The sequence below is a fragment of the Pseudopodoces humilis genome, chromosome 3 (genome assembly GCF_049639895.1).
Source record: "Pseudopodoces humilis isolate 2021_Gansu_Grassland_sample_001 chromosome 3, ASM4963989v1, whole genome shotgun sequence".
Classification (NCBI taxonomy): Eukaryota; Metazoa; Chordata; class Aves; order Passeriformes; family Paridae; genus Pseudopodoces; species Pseudopodoces humilis.
Genome location: NC_142202.1, coordinates 65,383,659 through 65,403,152, shown reverse-complemented (window position 1 = coordinate 65,403,152; position 19,494 = coordinate 65,383,659). Strand labels below are relative to the sequence as shown.

General features: G+C 38.9%; 1 protein-coding gene across 2 annotated transcripts in view; it reads left to right on the top strand.

The window, feature by feature from the left end:
* Positions 1-19,494, top strand: part of SLC35F1 (solute carrier family 35 member F1) — a 226,146-nt gene that overhangs the window by 123,778 nt on the left and 82,874 nt on the right. The window contains exons 2-3 of one of the 2 annotated variants that reach the window (XM_088053739.1): positions 6,706-6,736; positions 6,821-6,881. In XM_088053739.1, coding sequence (XP_087909865.1) covers positions 6,706-6,736; positions 6,821-6,881 — 92 coding nt within the window. Of the gene's footprint in view, positions 1-6,705; positions 6,882-19,494 lie in introns of both variants that reach the window. The other variant, XM_005518308.3, reaches the window with a different exon arrangement.

Genomic DNA, 19,494 nt, shown 5'->3' with positions numbered 1-19,494 from the left:
AATATTAGTGTTTGTATTTTAATATAGTGTATGGCTTTAGCTGGGATTCAGAGTTTGGTATTTCACTGTTCAGCAATGATACCTATATTCTAAAAATATTTTACATCGGCTTGTTCTTCCTTGCCAGAAATATTAAGTGTCTTTTATTTAGACCCACAAATCCACTGTATTTTCCTGAGACATTGTCTAGAATGATTGTAGAGAATGTAGGCTATGGGAGTAGCTGACCAATAGAATACCATGGCACATCTGCCCATGATGTTATTATCAGTATATGTGTTGGGCAATGTGGTTGCTATTAGTGCTGTGAAGATTTCATTATAGAATATTGGGACTGCTTCTGTAAATTGCTCTAAAACAGTGTACTTTAATGTACTTTAATGCTTCGATGCATTAACTGAAGATACTTGCTGCAGTCCTCACCTTATTGAGAGAGGCAGAGAGATAGGGAGGGTTGCATGCACAAATTTGTAGAATTTCTCCCCTGTGTAACAGGCATGTCAGAATAAGGGGAAAATAAAAAAAGACAACTTTCCATGCCAAATTAGTGTAGAATCTTGTTCTCTAGATGAAATCAATTTCAGAGCAATGCAGGACTAATAGCAGACTTCATATGCTTCAAAGCTATTAGAAAATCTACAGTTTTAGCTTTCAGTGAGAGCTCAGTTGATTGTCCAGAACAAATCTTGTTAATTTATTCTTTCACAAGCTGCCTATGTCAGTGTTAAGTGTGAACCACAAAATATGGAAGTAATGTCCGTGTCCTCATTAAGCAGCTATTCAGATGGGGGGTGGTGTGGGAATTTAGGAACTCAGCTGCAGTGAAAACGGTCACATTCCATGCTGATGATGGTAGTTATTATTTGTGATTTTAACATGGGCTGTTCCTGGGGTTTTTTTTATGGTAATATGCATCAACATGTCTACCCAATAAGTAGAATTTTAAAATAAGATTCCACATCCACCTGTAAGTATTTAAATAAACTGGACTGGATTTCTGTAGGGGCACAACATCAGCTTACTTGGAATCAATGTGAAGTTTTTAAGACCTTATTTTATTTTTCCTCACGCTTTTATAGAAACACAGTAAAACGCACTCAAGTGAAGAAGCTTGGCAAAATCCACAGTGCTGTGACAGACATCATCAACTTCACTATGGCATAGCAGTCATCAGTCTCTGAATGAAGTGTATCTGTTTCATTTTCTTTTTTTTCCAACACACGCTTGGAACATTTGGAGCTGTAACTTCGTGTGGCAGTCATTACCGTCCTGGAGAAAGTGCGAACCTGCCTGCAGGCCCTTTCCAACAGTGCCATAAAGCAGCCTTTACAGATGTGTTCCTCTAGTGGTATTTTGGCTCAGGAAGCAGACTGCCAATCAATCTCTTGTCTGCTGGAGCCTGTGGCATGCTGAAGGATTAACACACCTCATGCTAGAGATTAAAAGTAAGGGGTAGCCTCTGTTCTTTACCATCTGAGATACGCTAAAACTGATGCAGTGGGGACTTACCAGTGGAAAGATACCAAATAAAGTGCAAAAGGGAGGAGGGAAAGCAGTTAAATTAAACTGACATGGAGAGTGCTTTAAAAGAGGATTTTGTGTCAATTAAATAGGCCTGAATGTTTGAATCACTTGGCCACCCTCTGCTTGTCACTGATTCTCCAGCATACGGGAGCTGTGATTGTGTGGCTCCTTCTGAATGTCTCACTGCACTTTTGTGTTGTAAAGAGTGTTTCTATGTTCTGGGGGGGATTTGGGAATGAACTAGTATTCAGAGCTAAATGTTTTAACTTCATGAAACATAATTACAGGATGACCTGCAGATACCTGTTTAGTACACTTTATTACACCAGTGTGTATATGTGCAAGGAACCAAGCACTAGCTTCAGAGTTCTTTGATATGAGAATGTCTGCCTTCAGAAGTTTGGCTTTGTCATGGCTGATAAAGAAGGAGATACTCAAGTGACAGAAATTTCCATAAGCCTGGAGGAGCATGTAAAAAGGATGCATAGCAGCTACCAGCCCAGACATTTAAACAGAATTAAATGGCTTCCAATGTAAAGATGAGGCTTTGTCTTCTGGCTCCTGTTCTAAAGAGACAATAAAGAAACATTTTTTAAAATTCTATTTGTAGGCTGTGAAAAACCCACTTAGCAACATGACACCTGGAGGTTTAGGAGTAATTCTGACCTACTTCTCACTTCAAAATCCCCATCTGATCCTAGGTTAATGGTTGGACTAAATGACCTCTTCCAGCCTAAATGATTCAATGATTCTATGCATTGATGAGATCAAAGTTTAACTACAAACTGAAGATCTTTCCCTGTTTTAACTTAGTTTGAGAAAGTACTGTTGGTGTTAGTGAGGGAAAATGGAATTTTTGAAGAATTGCTTTATTTTGATTTAAATAGAATGCAAGTAGAGAAATAGAATGGTACTCAGCTAAAGAGAAATTGGATCCTGAAAGGCAGAAACCTACACTTTTATAGTGCTTATTGTAGTGAGACTCTCTTTTTGGTGTACTGTTTGAAGGCCATCAAACTACACAGCCTTTCTTCAAGATATGAATGAATTTTGCTTCCACAGTGAATGAATGTGCTACTGAAGCCAGCACGATAGACCAAAGGCTTAGGGAAGAAATCATCCTTTGTGCCAGTCTTTGAGTGGTGGAGCATATGAAAAGCAGCACAGAAAGTGTTGCAGATAGGAGCCATGTTGCATATTTCAACAGTATTATGATTTTTGGGGAAGATGCTTATGAGTGCCAGAGATGACAGCACTGATTTAGTGTCTTTTTACTTTGTCTAAAGGAAATAGTAGGTTTTTCACAGCCATTGAAATCTTCTTTTCAGTGTTTGCTTGCTGCTTCTTCTTAAAAAAGAATGGGTATGTTATTATTCTTATCTGGTTATTAAAGGCTCAGGAGTTAAGACTCTTGTGTTATTAGATCATTGTTTGCAGGAAAAAAAATTAAATGCAGTTAATGTTACTAGAATTTTTTGTAAATTTCAGGTATCTTACATTGGTTATTAGGTTTATCAAAAAAATTTATTTTTCTATATTGCCGCTGACATTGTCACCAATGTAAACAAGTCATTTAGGATCTGTTTCCACTTCTCTGTTTGGAGAGAGATGAGTTGTTCTCTTCCATTCATCCAAGGCAAAAATGAACATTTTATTGATCTCATGATTTGCTTTCTCTTACTTTTCATTTCATTGCTATTTTCCATGGTAATGGTTAGTGTGTCACAGCCTACATTGGTGACAGAAGGGAGGACGCAAAATCTTCTGTGCCACTGCATGTCATTCATGTCTGTGATGGGCATATTATTGGTGTGGCAGGAGAGTTTAATGTGGGCGTCTTAGGAGTGGTTAAATTTTACAAAACAGATCATCTTTGCTTCAAGTCTGAGTGTTTCACAGGCACTTGAATTAGTTCTGCCTAAACATCTGACATGCTACTCTTTGTACTGAAGAAATAAGAATAAAACATTTGTATCTTTCTGTATCATCCATCAACTGTGAAATGTTTAACTAAGTCCTGACTGGAAGAGAAGCACAACAGCTTGATTTCAGAATGAGTTTTCTTATATATTTAGAAATACCAAATGTGTGCAAAAATCAGAGACAAGCAGTGTGTATGTACTCAATATCATTTATGTAGTCAGTGTTTTGAAAGACAGTGACATTGATGGTACTGCTTCCACTTGGACTCCCACAAAATAGTTTTTTGCAGTTTTATATTATTTTTGTCATTTTTCTCAAGAGCTCTTTCCAATTACAGAGATTATATTGATTCAACCTTTACCTACAGACTTGGAGGTTTCTAGGTTCACAGTCTTGATTTTTGTCTATGTCTATATTTAGTGAACTCCAATTACCATTTGTGTTCATTGATGACTTCAATAAGACAATAGCAAGTGGATTTTTGGACGTATTTTGTGATTGACAGAAAAAAAAAATAAAAAGGCGTTCTCAATGACTTTAGGAATAGGACCACAACATTTGAATTACCTTCTTGTTTATAAGTTTATGAAGTGTAAAATACAGAAGCTGAGGACAGGCTCTGTGTGTGTGTGTGTATGCTGTAGACATCGACTCTTTAGGAAAACCGCCACTTGTAGATGTGGTTGAATGACTTGGCAAAGAATCAACTATGAAAAAATATGGTTGTTTTATAAATTGCAAAACAGCAATGAGAATCAAAATATATACCAGAGAGGGCTACAGCTATCAAACACAGCTTTGAAATTTACCTGGTGTTTTTCAGGTTTTGTTGGTTGGATTTTTAATACAATTGTCAGTACAGACTGGTTAGGCCTTGTGACACACCTGAATATAGAGAGCTTAGTTAAAAAATGTGCCTTTCATAAGACGTCATCAATCTTCCCACCAGTCTGAAAAACTGTAATGATTAGTGTGGTTCCTAACAGCTAACAACCCTAGGGAGCAAAAAATATGTTATTGTGAGAATCCTTTCCTGAGAGAGGGTGTGTTTAGCTTTGTAGATGTAAATCTTAGATGTAAATCTAAGTAGGATCCAAGATGCTTCTCTTCAGAGCAGGTGCAGTCCCACAATGAATGTAATACAACTACCACTCACAGGCACAGCCAAGATACAGGGACACACCTGCACTTCATGTAAAGTGGGAAACCGATTTGCAAACATCTAATTTACTAATGAAATGTAACTATAGAAATGGCTGTAGGCAAGAGGACAACCCTGCATGAAACTTAATTACAGAAGGATGTAGGAAACAATATCCAGCTAAATGAAGAACTGTAAACAAATGTGCAAGATAAATATGTGGATTTAAATTGCAGTCACTATTCAAATTTCCTATTCCATGTCAATGACACCAGCAGAGCAGGTGACAGCAGGAACTAAGGATCAATAGTGTAGGCAGCATTTGCATCATGGTCTTGGATGTCACCTCTGTTGAGTGTGTTTGTTTCCCATGGTTGTGTTTCACAGTAGAGTAAGTAATGTGAAAGCAGAGGTAGCAGTAGTAGAGTCTTACTTGCTACTTATCCAGCAGCTCCCATGAAAGCACAGAGTTTAGCACAATAAAGTTTGTTCTTTACTCCGTGTGTCAGGCTGTTTGTCAGTGAGGTATGTTAGCTGAATATAACTACCCAGCCTCCTGTGCTTTCCAGTGTCTCTTTGGTTAAATCACGCCATGACTGACACTGTGACACGTTAGTGGGAGGATTGTTTATGAGAAAAAGGGAAACAAATTTGACACTTGAGTTTACCAAGTTGTGGGAGCACAGATGCTCATCACTGCCAAACACACAGAGCCGAGGTCAGGGAAATCTGTCAGGGAAAGCAAAGCAGCCTTGAAGCAATATTTGTTTTAAGTGTCTGGCAGAGAGCACACATGAAATACTGCTATAGCTGAGCAGGGTGCTGCCCTCCTTCCTCCGCTCCCCTAGGATTGCCTATTTCCTTTTTCTCATTCCAGGCCCAAATGAGACATTGCAGAACATGCTCCTCTCCTTCATGTCTTCCCCTAGACAGCTCAGCCCCTCTTTTCTGGGGGCTGGTGACAGCAATAGCAGCATTGGGCAGGGCTCAGACACCCTCTGGATGCCCTTTTGCTTCCGCTGGCGTTGTTTTTGCTTGCTTCTCTACCAGACCAAGACTTTTGCATTTCATTCTTCTGCATGGGAAGGTGTAGCCGTAGAGCAGGCTGGGTCAGCATGAGAGTACTGACACATGGGGGGAGCTGGGAAAGCTCTTAAGGATAATTAAAAAAAATACAGAAATTCCTGTGTTGTGGGCATAGGAGACCCTGTGACAAAATTTGGAAAAGGAGGATTGTTTGGACTCAGTTTGGCTGTGTGGTTAGATAATAAATTCTACAAGAAGAGTAAAATAAATGGAGGTGTTTGGAGGGAAAACGTCTTTCAGATATAGACATTTCTGCAGTAAAGGGACAATTATAGGAAAACAGAGAACATGCACAAAAGAAGAAACTATTCTATTTCGAGACCTTTGGGGAAAGAGAATGGGATTGTAGTAGGAGAATGCAGAAGATACTGGAGATGAAAAATAAGAAAAATAGATTAAAGCAAAAAGACTAATCAGAAAGTATATTTCTAACAACCAGAAGGAGACAGGAAGGGGAAAATTGTAATCTTCTGTTCCCATCAAGCAGAAGAGAAAGTAAGCAGTTGGAAAGATGAAAGACAATATAAATATATTTGTGCAGTAGATGGGAAAAATAGTTTATATGATGAAATGTATATTCATCTTGCTGATGAAACATGATCCTTTATCTTCTTTTTCTCTTTGGCTGCTAAGTCCTGAAAGCACTGTTTTCCACTCTCTGAATGATACTCCTGGGTCATTCTGCTAAGGAGGATGCTCAAGGGAAGCAGTACTGCATTTTGGTTGATTTAAACTACCATTTTTCCTTTGTGAAATGTGAAATGCAAAATTAAATGGCAGGGATCTGCCATCTGCTGTTGTTTAACATGTGATTAAAAGTGACTGTGTTGGTGCAATGTTTATGCTCGTGATAAGAGCAGAAATAATGGAAATGTTATGTAGGCTATACCCAGCAGGTCCCCTTGTTGACTGAAGCATCATGTTTCTTCCATGTCCCAGAAATGTTGAACATGATTCCTGGAGGAGGATGAGCATTTCCTCCTTAGTGAGGAGGCTGAATGTTTTATGTCTGTTATTCTCATTCCTTTCAGGGATCTCTTGCTGTCTGTGGCACTTGGCCAGGTACTCTCCCTCCTTATCTGTGGCATTGGTCTCACAAGCAAGTATCTGTCAGAAGACTTCCATGCCAACACACCTGTTTTTCAGAGCTTCCTCAATTATATCCTTCTGTTCTTGGTCTACACAACAACACTAGCCGTCAGACAAGGTAAGTGTCTCTCTGAAATTGTTTTATAGAAAACAGTGGGGATAAAGTCTTTTGCAGAACAAGAACAAGCAATATGATTTAGACACACATCCCACTAACATTTGTTCCATATTACATTACTTAGAAATACATATTGGATGAACTGGAAAAAACACCAACGAATCTTCATTAGCAAAGAAAGAATCATTAGATCTCAAGGACTTGGGGCGCTACCTAAAAGCTTTTTTTTTGAGCCTTTGAGTTCTGATTGTTCTTGCCTTGCTAGAAATACTAGTATTTCTAATGTAAGAATTTCCATTATAATTACACAATTCCTATTACTTACACAATTCTGTGTAAGCTTTACATCTTATGAAGACTCAGGAGAGTTCAGATACAAGCAAAGAAGAGCTTTCTAGTTCTAGTTGCTGCTCATGGCAATTCAGTTGTTCACTTACTAGACAGAAAGAAATAGCAGCCAATTTTTAGCTATTGGGAAGTAGTAGATGAAGGGAGGGATTTCAGGGTGCTCTGTCTCTGGGGGATGTTTGGGCAGAGCAGCTTTATGGCCTTATCACTGCTTTGACACAGCTTCTGTGTAACCAATCTGACCTCCAAGATGAGAAATGCATTATAGTGTGCTTTGGTACTGCTTATCTAATGATCCTCTCTTTGACAGTCTATATATAATATGGGGGGTTCTGCCTTTCCTGCACATCCCTCCCTTCTTTGAGATTTAGTTTCCAGATGAGGTGTGGGAAGTGAATGCATTTAAGTACATTTCTCAGCCACTTTTTTTTTTTTTTGTAATAATTTTATTTATTCACCTTTAGAGAACACATAGATTAGGAGCTAAATAAAAGTGAAAAAATATCATGTGTTCTCCTGACATAAGGAGGGTAGGGCTCTGCGGAGGATAGCAACTACAAAATGTATTAGGCCATGGTACATTTATCAGCATACTGAAAAGCTCATGTTTTCTTACAGGAACAATGATTTTTGGATCGTTCTTTGATGTTACATCTTTTAATGTTCTGAGAACAACCCTGAAGCTTAAGTTCTTCACTGATAGTAAAACCTTGCAATACAATGCTAAAAGCATTCCAAAGCAGCAAGGACTTAATTTCTGTGCAAAAAATGAACAATTGAAAATATACGTCTGTACTCCGGCACAAAGCACTTAAGCATATTACAACATATGTTTTATAAACATTGGTCCCCACTGACATTCTTCAGAGGTGGTAAAAGCCGATGTGCAAAGGAAATGTTAGCTCTTATGTAAGGAGAGATTGCTCAGGCAGTGTTTCACTGTCTTGGTATTTCAGTTTGTGTAGGGGGAAACATCACCACATACTTTGCTCTGCCAAAGGTTTAAAATGTGTTATTAGTAGCAGCTTTCTGGAGAACTGTGTTTAAAAATAATTATTCTGAGTGCAGAATTGTCTAGCTATTCACAACTTCTGTTCCAGAAATGTCCTTCTCTGGACTGATTAAATATATGGACTCTTAAATAGATTTTACTTTTTTGAAAATGCTGGCTTGTGAAAAAGTATACCCATATAAATACTGCATTCTGCTGTGCGTTACAGAGACTAATTTGGAATAATATTTGATGCCTGGTGTATATTGCTATCTAAAAAAATGCTATCAAGCACTCTGCTTTACTAATATATAAATATGCATTAATAAGGTACTGTATAAATAATTTTTTGACTCTGTTTAAAAATATAGTGGTGGACTAAAGGGAGTTTGTCAGAAATATCTGTTTTGCCAATAAGATAGATGTGGGAACTAAGTGATAAAGCATTAGGGTTATGCAGAAAATAGGGAAAGGTGTTTAAAAAAGCCTGTGGTTGATTACAGATTGTATGAACAACTAGAGCACATGTAAAGCAACCAATGGAATTGTCTGGAAAAGGAGCTGTCAAAAAAACCCCAAAAAGCTGGTTCCATCCAAAAAAGTCCAAAATAAAATTGGCTATAGAAGCCATGAAATCAGTGATCCAGGCATTCAGCATAGCATTCCTGCTGGATGGTATAGCACTACATAGCCTATTTATTTACTTGGCATTTAATGTTGCCAGATGACTGAGCCTGACATTGTCTTTTTGCTTGTGTATTTTTTCAAATCAATTATCTGTGTTTGTTCTATTAAGGCAGTTTCTCTAGCAGCTCTAATCATGTGGCTTCGCTAACAGATGGAAATCACATAATAATATTAATGATGATTCTGTTCTGAGTGCTGACATCACCAGAAAGTTTTTTTTTCAAGTACAGTTCTTCTACTCTCTATGCAAGATTGAACAGTTTTTAAACCATTGTCTTTCTCCTTCAGAAATCAAACCATCAAAAATTGATTTGTAGTAAAAAATAATTGCATCCCTTTGTCTTTTTTTTTCCTTGCTTTCTTAATCCTTGGATTCTTGCAGAAATGTACTGTTTAAGGAGGTGTCACTTGAGGTAGCCAAAAAACTCCTGAATTCACTGTAGGACTGGAAGATGTAATTTCCTCAAGGCATAAAGAGTTCTACTTTCTTTAGAGGCTTCTTCCAAATTTTGATTTACTCTGGATGTCCTTTGACTTAGCTGTCCCTCACTGTTCTTATATACTCCAAGTGATAATGAAAAGGTAGAATTTTCACTGGTCTCTGAAAATTGTCATTAGCAGATGATTAGAGCTCCTGAGCTTTTCTGACTAAAGCCCTCTGCAGTGAATGCTCAGCTTCCAGCAGCTAAAATTAGCCCAGCATCAGCAGCTGGTCTACATCATCCACTACATTTTTATATTGTGAATTGAGATTGTTTTCCAAAATAATTTTATGACAGTGCTCACTCTAATGGATACAAAGATTAGGACTGTCACCTTGCAATGAATAAATACATCATCAGATAGTGGAGAGGCACAGTCCTGCAGGTGTCAGAATCTCTGAGTGTTTAAAACTTCATTTCCATGAACGAAACGAACAAACAAAACAAAACAACAAAACAAAACAAAACAAAAAAACCCCAACAAAAACCCAAACAAAAAACCCCAAACAAACCAAGCCAAACCTCCAAAAAGAGAAAAGTTTCAAGGAGTAAAAGTAGACTCAATAGGACTCAATAGTTTAGCAGTGAAGTCCATGTGAGGCTTTTCATCATTATTGCAACTTTGTTCTCATGATCAGAAATAAAAAGTGCCAAACGCCTTGAAGGAGATCTGTTCTTGTGAGATTTTCATATGGGCCTTAAAACATGGATACCACTCAGGCACAGGTCATGAGAAAGTGAAAGAATCTGTCTAAACTTGAATTTTTTGGATGAAAAATAAATCTGCCAAACATTTAACAGGTAACGAGGATGTCCTCAGTTCCTTCTCTTGAGGTAGCTTCTTGTAGCCTGTTGTTTTCACAGCCAAAACTTGTATTTGTCCATGGTAACACCTCTGAGAAGGTTTTAACACATATTATCTCACCTCAGTCTCCTTGTTAGCAGAGGATTCTGCTTAACAAAACCTTGTGGGGATACTTCCCTGTATCTTCTGGGTCATGTGTCATTATTAGTCACAGAAAAGAAAAACCTTGGCTATCAGTAAGAAAGGCCTCAAATGGGTGAAGTGGAGCTATGGGACGTAGCGCTGGTGGATATTAGTTTTAGCACCTTAAAAAGCAGTAAGTGGGAAATTGTCCATAGTGGACCAGAAGGTGTTAATTGCTAACAGCCAACATGGGAGCAAGCATCAGCAGCTTGCCACCAAAAATAAATTACTTCTAAAAGCCGCGTCACATATGCTACGAATGAAAACAACACATCTACTAGACACCATTAAAAACAGAAAAAATTATGAAACTGCTATTTTTTTGTTATTCTGGAAAACAAGGAATGAGGGAGCAATGGAAGTGTCTTCTGAACAGACGGGAACCATAAAGCCTTGCGGACCAAATTCTGTGTGAGTAGGGCTCCACATTGCAAGCTGTTCCTTGAAATTTTAGTGCAACAAGTTACTGAGTGTTTTTAGCCTGCCAGTACTAAGGGATGGCAATAATTTGCTAGTTCAGAAACATTTTTTATGAATCTCTGTATGTCTGGATGAATTCTGCTTCTAGACCAAGTGATGAGGTTATATCATCTGTCAATGGAAATAGAGTTTTCCCTACAGTAACTGTAATTAGTCTTAGATTTGACATATAATTAAAGGAGATCTGTGCCCCTGAGTAAGCCAGAGAGTCCTGTGAGACTGGTAAGATTGCAGACCTGTTACTGGCATATGATTTTTTTAAAGCATTTCTATCTCAGGTTGGTTTATGCCATTAGTATCTCAGCCATGTGTAATTTCCTGATGTGTCTGCTATCCAAGTATGTATATCCATTTAGATAATGGCACCCCTCCCCACCATCACTCCTACTTCACCACAGTTGACCCAAACCAGCTAACTGAAGGAAAATAAGGCACTATATAGGAGTTACTTTTTTTTCACTGCAGTGCTTGTCAGCTATTTATTGAATGATAGAAAGGGTAAATGTCTCTTTTTAGTTAATTCCATTCCACTAGTAAAGATCTATTAATACAAAGCTAGTATATGCACACAACTCAGTAGATGTAACAGAATTTTTTTAAACCAACACCTTTTTTTTCGTCAATTGCCAGTAAGAACAATCTTGTTTGTCTGGGGGACAAATTAAGTATATTATTTGAGCTGATCAAACTATAATAGATATAATGTACTTCTGACAATATATATTGTACCATTGAGATGAAATGTCTTCTGGAAAGGCATTGATCCCACCAGAATTTCCTCTTCACTGAGGATGACAGGGAGTGATTTTGATTTGAAGAGATCCATTTCATCATTCTTCAGTTTCCTAAGCATGCTTGTGCCACTGCTGTAAAACAAAGAGCTTGGTTATCCCTCCAGTCAAATAAAATGTTCAGAGCTGCAGCCAAGTAGCTTTATTGTCCTATCTACCTGTGATAGAAGGGGTCCTTGGATTCTCAAGGCAACAACTCAGCCCACACACTGGCCTGCAAACACGTGACAGACATTGCAAGAAGCTGTGACATTGCCCTTGAAGCACAGGGGAAGGTGTGTCCAGCTGGCCCATCTCTTCCATTTGGCAAAGATATGTAGAGATAGGACAGGGGGAAATGGCTTTAAACTAAAAGAAAGTAGGTTTAGATGCCCCATCCCTGAAAGTGTTCCAGGCTAGGTTGGATGGGGATCTGAGCAACCTGGTCTAGTGGAAGGTGTCCTTGCTCATGGCAAGGATGCTGGAACTGGATGATCTTCAAGGTATTTTCCAACTCAAACCATTCTCTGATTTTATGATTCTCACAGCCCTCCCACTGAAAGGGGCCACGCTCATTCTGGGTTGTAAAAATGAAACACAGCAGTAAGTGTGGTGTGGAACCAGTGAAAAATAATGACCTTCAGGTCTTTGGTATTCTCATAGCAGCACTGCAGAATCTCCCTGCTGTGTTACACATTGCTGTCTGTGATGCACTTTCTCCTAATTACTCTGGGCTTCTAATTAGGGATGCCAAACCGTGTGGGATATGTTTATTATGAAAATGGTCAGCCAAATAGTCCCTTTGTTTGGGATCTGAAGAGCCCTATTCATATTCAGAGGGAATTCTGTACTTTAGGAGAAATGAAACTATAATGCTGGCTATTTACAGGCACTTCAAATTGCAGAGATCTTTTTTTGTAATGTGCAATTTTCAGTTTTGGATAGCATGCTCAGAGGAGCAAGGATTATGATATGTTATGTATTTGGGATTTGCCTATCTCATCATGGACACCACAGCAAGCTAGCTGGAAAAAAAACAGTATGACTAGAGCCAGATTTCTGTTCAGTTCCATTTACATAATAATTGTGTTTGTATTTGAATTTTCATTCTACTCTCAATTGAGTTTTTAAAATTTCCTGCTATAAAATGTTGACTGCTGCTGCTGCTGCTGCTGAATGAACCTTCATTATTTTACTCTGTCGGTGATAACATTTCAGTGAGGTGTCAAACTTTTCAGGTATCTACAGTTTTCATGCAGAACCTTGGGATTATTTTTTTTATGATAGTTGTTATAAACCGTAGAATTTCCCTTCCCAGCCCAATGAAGTTTTCTTGTATTCTTAGCAATAATACTAAAACAGGTGCAATTTCAGCACAGTATGATTATTCCACATAGCTGGAAAGGCAAGGTAAAAAAAAATAAAAATAAAAAAGAACCATATTGGGGATACCAAGACAGGGTTAAAACCAATAGATTTGACCTCTGTCTTTTGTTTTGATTTATTTGGCTATTCCTAGCAGGGAGGTTGGATGGTATTTTTTAATCCTCTGGGGGTTTTTTTCACTGTCAGCTGTTCTTGTTACAATGACCAGCAGACAGATGCTTTCTGCTTTGGCCCTGCTGCTCCTTTCCACCTACGCAAAGGACTGGGTATCTCAGGGCTTAGTCACTTTTCATTTTCATCAGATTTGTTTTGCTTTGCCAGCTGTTTAACAAGGTACAAATAAACACAGAGAGGAATCCTGGCCCCAAATACAAGGCAAATAAAATGGCAGGTAAAGGCTCAAAAAGACCCTTTTTGAAAGAAAGACCCTTCTAGAAAGAAAAAGACCAGCTTTTTCTTTCTAGAGTTATTTCACTCGGTGAGGTGCTCCTGATTGTTAGATTAGGCACCTGCTGTCCAAACGCACAGCATGCATCCTGTGTTACAAAATATCTTTTCTTTTTTAAATCCTGGCCAAAATAGCACATTCTGTGCTCTCACATGATATCATTGAATAAATCATGCACATCCCATAGCACACACAAGCTGAAAATTGGAAAGCACTGTTTGTCTGGGATGCAGGTGGCAGCAGTTAAGCGTGAGCACTGTATGTTGTGGTTTAATGATGCAACCACTAATACAATCATGGTAACCCCAAAGCAATAAAGGCCTGGCCTAATCAAGCATCCGTGCTGTAGCGTTCTCTGTGGTAGTATCCCTTGATCCCTGATACAGCTCGTTCAACCCTGAGAGACCTCTTATTACTAGGATGCTTTCAAAATAGCTTTGGTGCTCAAGGAAGTATCCTTTGTGCCATCAGAGACAAAAGTTCCAAGAGGGCATTGTGTAAAGGATAGGAACACCTCATTTTTCCTGTGCCTGCTGATGCAGACAAGAGCACAGGGAAAAAAGAGAGTTCTCTAATCATTCCCTTGACCTAAATGAGGAAATGGGAGGTCTCGTCTACACAGAGAATGAATTTGTTCTGCAGTTGCAACAGGGGTACGTCTTCTTGTAAAAAAGTCCCTGAAGGATTCAAATCCGGCAGTTCAGGTCACTCTCACTTCAGGAAACTCAGACCTGGTCATCTTTCTGGCTGCCAAGTTTATGCCTTCAGCCAGTATCTTCCAGACACAGCATTCAGATTTGCACGGTGGTTCAAAGACTGGTGCATATTTTATGAGAGCAAACCTTACAGGCTCTAAGTGCAGTGAGCGTGAAAGGGATGCTGAGCTTGAGGCTGGCCAAAGCCCTGGGTGATGAACCATGTTTGCATCAAGCTGCTGCATCATTGCTGTGAGGCAATGTCTATACTGAGTACACTACTTGAGAAAAAGGCAGTTTTACCCTGGAGGTAGATGTACATTCATTTTAGGAACATTGAGCCAGCTGTGGCCATTTCATGCCAGTAAGTCCATAAATAGAAACCACAGACGCAATAAAATGGGAAACATTGCTGTTAGCTCACAGCTGCAAAATCACAGGTAGCTAGTGGAATTTAGCAGAATCAAAAAATCATCACAATGTGGCATTTCAAATTGTCATGCTTTTCTTAGCAATGCCAGCACCTAAGTCAGAGAGACAAATCTGCAACATATATCTGCAAGCATTTATGTTTGGATCAGGATTTAGATTTTGTTGCTGAGCCTGGGAAGCTCCCTCCTTGCTTACTTTTCCAGAAACACTGCCAGTCCTTGGAAGGCAGTACAAATCTGAACACAAGTCTGAAAGTTCCTGTTTGAGAAGATAAACCTCATCACTAGAAGGATGAGTGGGCAGGCTCGAGGAAGCTCTGAGGAAATGCAGTTTGTTCTATTCATTCATCTTGTTGCTTGATTTTTGTCCCCATCTTTGCACATGCCATTACATGTACCACAGGCTCAGATAGGGGCACAGATGTTGTAGGTGAAATAATCAAGGCTTTTGAGCAGTTGGAAAGCAAGGCTTTCAAAGTATGGCATAGGCTTGGAAATGCTGAGAAACCATGGCCATGAGCACAGATTGAGCTTTGAAACTTAGTCCACAGTATCAGGGTATTGCAGAGGGGTGAATTTTCTCAGTAATTTTATCTGAGGGTAATAAGGCTCCTTACGTAGCCCAGACTGCCTCACAGTATGTCAAATAATAAATTGTCTCATAAGGATGTGAGCTGAATCACAAACACTTAATTTTTTGGTAGAATTAAGAGATAAATGTCCTTTGTAGAGGTAGTATATGGGTCTGGCTCTTGTTAATACATAAACATCTCAAGTACCGTTTACTAAACCAACCATCCCTTCCCACTTCAATGAGGAATGTTAATGGTTCTGATAAAATAGTGCACCCTCGATCCTACAGCTGTAAGCAGAATGCAAGGGTTGTCTCTGCCGCTTCATGCAGTATCAGTATTTCCCTGTGATTTATGGAATATTTAAACATTCATCAAGCCAAACGGCTAGCCAGGGTAGCTAGCTAGGATCCACATTCAGCACACGTAGCTCCAGCGTTCATATGGGAGATTTGAAGTGTGGTTACAAGATGATAACTGTATTGCCTGAAGGAGATAAATCCCCCTCTGCCAGAATGGTGCTTTGTATGTAATTAGTGTAAAAATTCAGAGGAATAGAGTTTATCCTTGCAATCGTCTTTCTCATTAAAAAAGAATCATAATGAAAGAACAAAGCAGTCCCTGCAGTGAATTGAATTGACTTCCTAAGTTTTCATTAAATCAAAGACTCAGTAGCATCCCATTTTGCAGAGCCCAGTTGTAAACTGTACACAAGACTTGCAGCAAAGTCCCTGTGAAGATCACATCCTTTCTGAAGGTTTGGAAGTACTACCTTTTCTAAAATAAGGACTATAAGACAGCATGAATCAAGGGAATAAAAAGTTATGCCAGTAGGATAAAGTTGTATTCTCAACTTACTCATCTGCCTCACACTTGAATACTTAGTCCTAACACAAGCAGTGATTTTGTCTTCTTTAATGTCCCTTGCTACCAAGGTAATACATATATTTATTGTTACAACTAAATACATCTTTGAGGCAAAAATGTACAGATATCCTGTAGGTTTATCTACCACTTCATATTTTTTTCCTTTATATTTGGCTGAACTGTTAGCTATTGGCATCTGGTCACCTTGAATTCCTGCTACATTTCTGGATGATAGTGCTATAATGATTGCAACTTCATCTGAAGGAATGTTTATAAATGTAGCACTGAATATTCAAGTTGCAGTTGTGCTGCGTGCTCTCCCTTCTGCTCAAGAGCTGCCAAGCACTGGTCACAGGACACCAAGTCACTTCTGGAAGGTGTCTGGATGCAGGGACATTGGGACTCACCTCCTAGCCCATGTGTCCCTTTGGCTGCAACACTGCTTCACAAACCTTTATGGATGCTTTAGACCCAATTCACTACAGAAAAGAGCAGTTCAAGGTCGTTAGCAACCAGCTCTGATAGAACCTGCCCCTACATTATCTTTCCTGATTTAACATTAAAGAGAAAAGGAGAAGGATAATATATGCTGTCTGTCAGCCGCCTCCACTTCTTGCACACATTTCCCTGATGAGAGGAGGGAGCTTTGAGGTAAAGGTGGGAGCTTTGCTGGCAGCAGTAGTGAGTGCTCCAAATACACAGGGGAGGGAGAGGCCATGTGCATGTCTCAAAGGAGCACTTACCCCTTAGTTTTCAGTTATATCACAGTGACAGTCAATTCACAGGGATATTTTTGTGGCTGTTACAGAAATATAGCAAATAAGGTTTCAAAGGAGAATTATGCAACTGTGTCTTTTCAGAGTTAAATATTAATGAACTTGCTTCTGTGCAGCTACTAGAATGTTTACACAAAATCACTTGTCCATGCTGCTGTGATTATCTGTTTGTGATCTGATACTTGGTTTTGTTTTGCCTAATTCTAAAGAAGGTTTTAAGACCATGGGGTAGAGGTGGACTGTCACTATTTTAATAAAATGGATCTGCACTGATTTGCATCACTGATGAAGTAAGGGAGGCAGTGGCATGTTCATGATCATAAATTTTGATAAATACTTTTTGTTTTCATTACTAGTTGGAATTCTTGGTTTGAACGTGCTTTCAAGTGTCCTATTAAGATTTCAACAGCTTGGTGTAGAAAAAGGACAAACAGTGCCCTTACCTATCAAGTTTGGCATGTAAGAGGCTTGTTTCCATTTAAAAGGACCAGAAGTGATTTATATTGATGGAATTTTTCCATGCACACACATCTAATTATATACATGTGTAAAAAAAGCCTCAAACTATGTAGTTTCAGTAGAATTCATTTTTAGAATTATTTTGTATTGCTTATCATCTCAAGATCCCAGAAGCTCATGCTTTCCTAAGCTAGGTTTCATGCTCATTTGGGCAGGCATATGCTAAGAAACAGGCCACAGGATGACTAGGAACATTTTATGTCCACTCACAGCTTTTATAGCAATTCAAAGAGATGAAATGCCACAAAGGAACAGAAACTTGCCAATTGCCAAACTTCCCATGGGAACCAAGTCACCAGTTAGCTGTTCCCAGGCATGGATGTTAATTTCAGAATGCATGGATGCCAGTGAAGGACCCTATGGAGTCTTTTGCAAGTGTGCTGAAACTAAATTGGGTTAAATTTTGTGTTAAGACAAAATGTCTTGTGTTAAGATTGCATTCCAAAGCTGAAGAAAGCATCAAAAACGCTTGAAGGATTCCAATGAACTTTTGATACTCTCATGACTAAGCCAAACCTGATGTAGAAATCTTTTTTGGGATCTGGTACTGTTAAAGTTGGTGATAAGAGGTCTGCATGAACTTGGCCATTGAATCAGGCAGCCAGCAGTCACTGGGTTGGGGTCATTGGGTCAAGTGTTTTCGAAGAAAACTAGGTAGCTCAGGGAGTGGTAGGCTGGCAGGAGCTGAAGTTACAGAAACAGCTTCACAGTAGGAAGTCTGAGTGAATTTTAAGTGGATGTTGGACATGGTCCTGCCTCAGTGTGTGAGGAACCACAAGCACGTCAGATGGGCAAGGTGGAGAAACCCTTGGCCAAGGGCCAAGCACATTGCATCAGAAAGCATATGCCCTAATATTTTAGCTCCTCTTTCAGTGGTAGCACAATTGGCATGTACCACTGTCACGTCCCAAGTGACATATTCCTCTTCCCATTCATGTTTTATACCTATGGCAGACCTCCTTTCTCTCTGGGAAATTGCTCTGCTGAGGGAAAGTAACACAGGGAAAGTAATAATCATTGGAAGTTACTGAGCAGAAACAGGACTAAAACTCTTACATTTCTCTCCACACTGCAGCTGTAACACTGAAATTGCATGGATAATGATGCTTGTGAATCCACAGTGCATGATTGAGATCTGAGCACTCAAACCCACCTACTTTTTCTCTGGTGAATGGAGTATAAGAAATGTGGGAATCCAGCCACTTTTAATTTAGCAAGGATATTGGATGTGTTTGTTTCTTCTATTGTTGTTTGCCTAGAAAATATAAAATAGTCTGTTTTTATCAGAAGAATATTTCTCTGAAGCTTGGAGTAAAATAAAACCAATAAAAAAGAAAGTAGGGTTCTTTTTTCTTTGAAGGATATGGCACACTGCAGAAAAGAAATGTGTTGCTGTTTCAAGGTGAGAGAACTCAAGTCATATCTCAGAACAACCAAGAAGACAACTTAACAACCTTAAGAAGACAAATGACAGTGGTGTTTACGATAGTATTTTTTGCCAGTAATATAATGACTGCTCAATAGAATCTTTTTTCAGAATAGAGAGCACACTCACCAAGATATTTTCAGGAGCCTGTTGAAATAAACATAAGATACAAGGCAACACAGAAGTTTGGGCATGTATACATAACTACTTCCCCTTGTATACATTTACTTTTCTATTAACAAAAGTGTGTGATTGCAAGGGAGAGTTTCCAGAGTGCCTGTGAAAGAGTTGCACCATTGCTATGCCTTGATGATTGAAACATTTTTAGCAGGGCTGACTCATTTCATACACAGGCTGTATTTCAGTGTCTCTGTCTATAAGGATTGTATCCATGCCTAAAGCTGTATGAAGACCTGTCATCCTTATGGCTGATTAATCTCTCTTTAAAATCACCTTTGTAAAAACAACCTTGATTTAAAAGCAAGGTGCTTGTTTCAGTCGTCAAGCAGTGAAGACAGTGATAGCCCTCTTTGTAGAGAAAGGAGGGAGTCTAAAATGTAGAGATGCTGAGAGATGAAAATGTGGAGACAATTAACTTGTATGGAAAAGCAAAAGGTGCTTTCTATCAACAGGTGTTTCTCAGCATATATACACACACCAAGTATTAAAAAAATATTTATAAGTATGTGCACCCAAAATTCAAACTTAAGCCATCAAATAAGCGCAAGCCAACTGTCACAAGGAAAC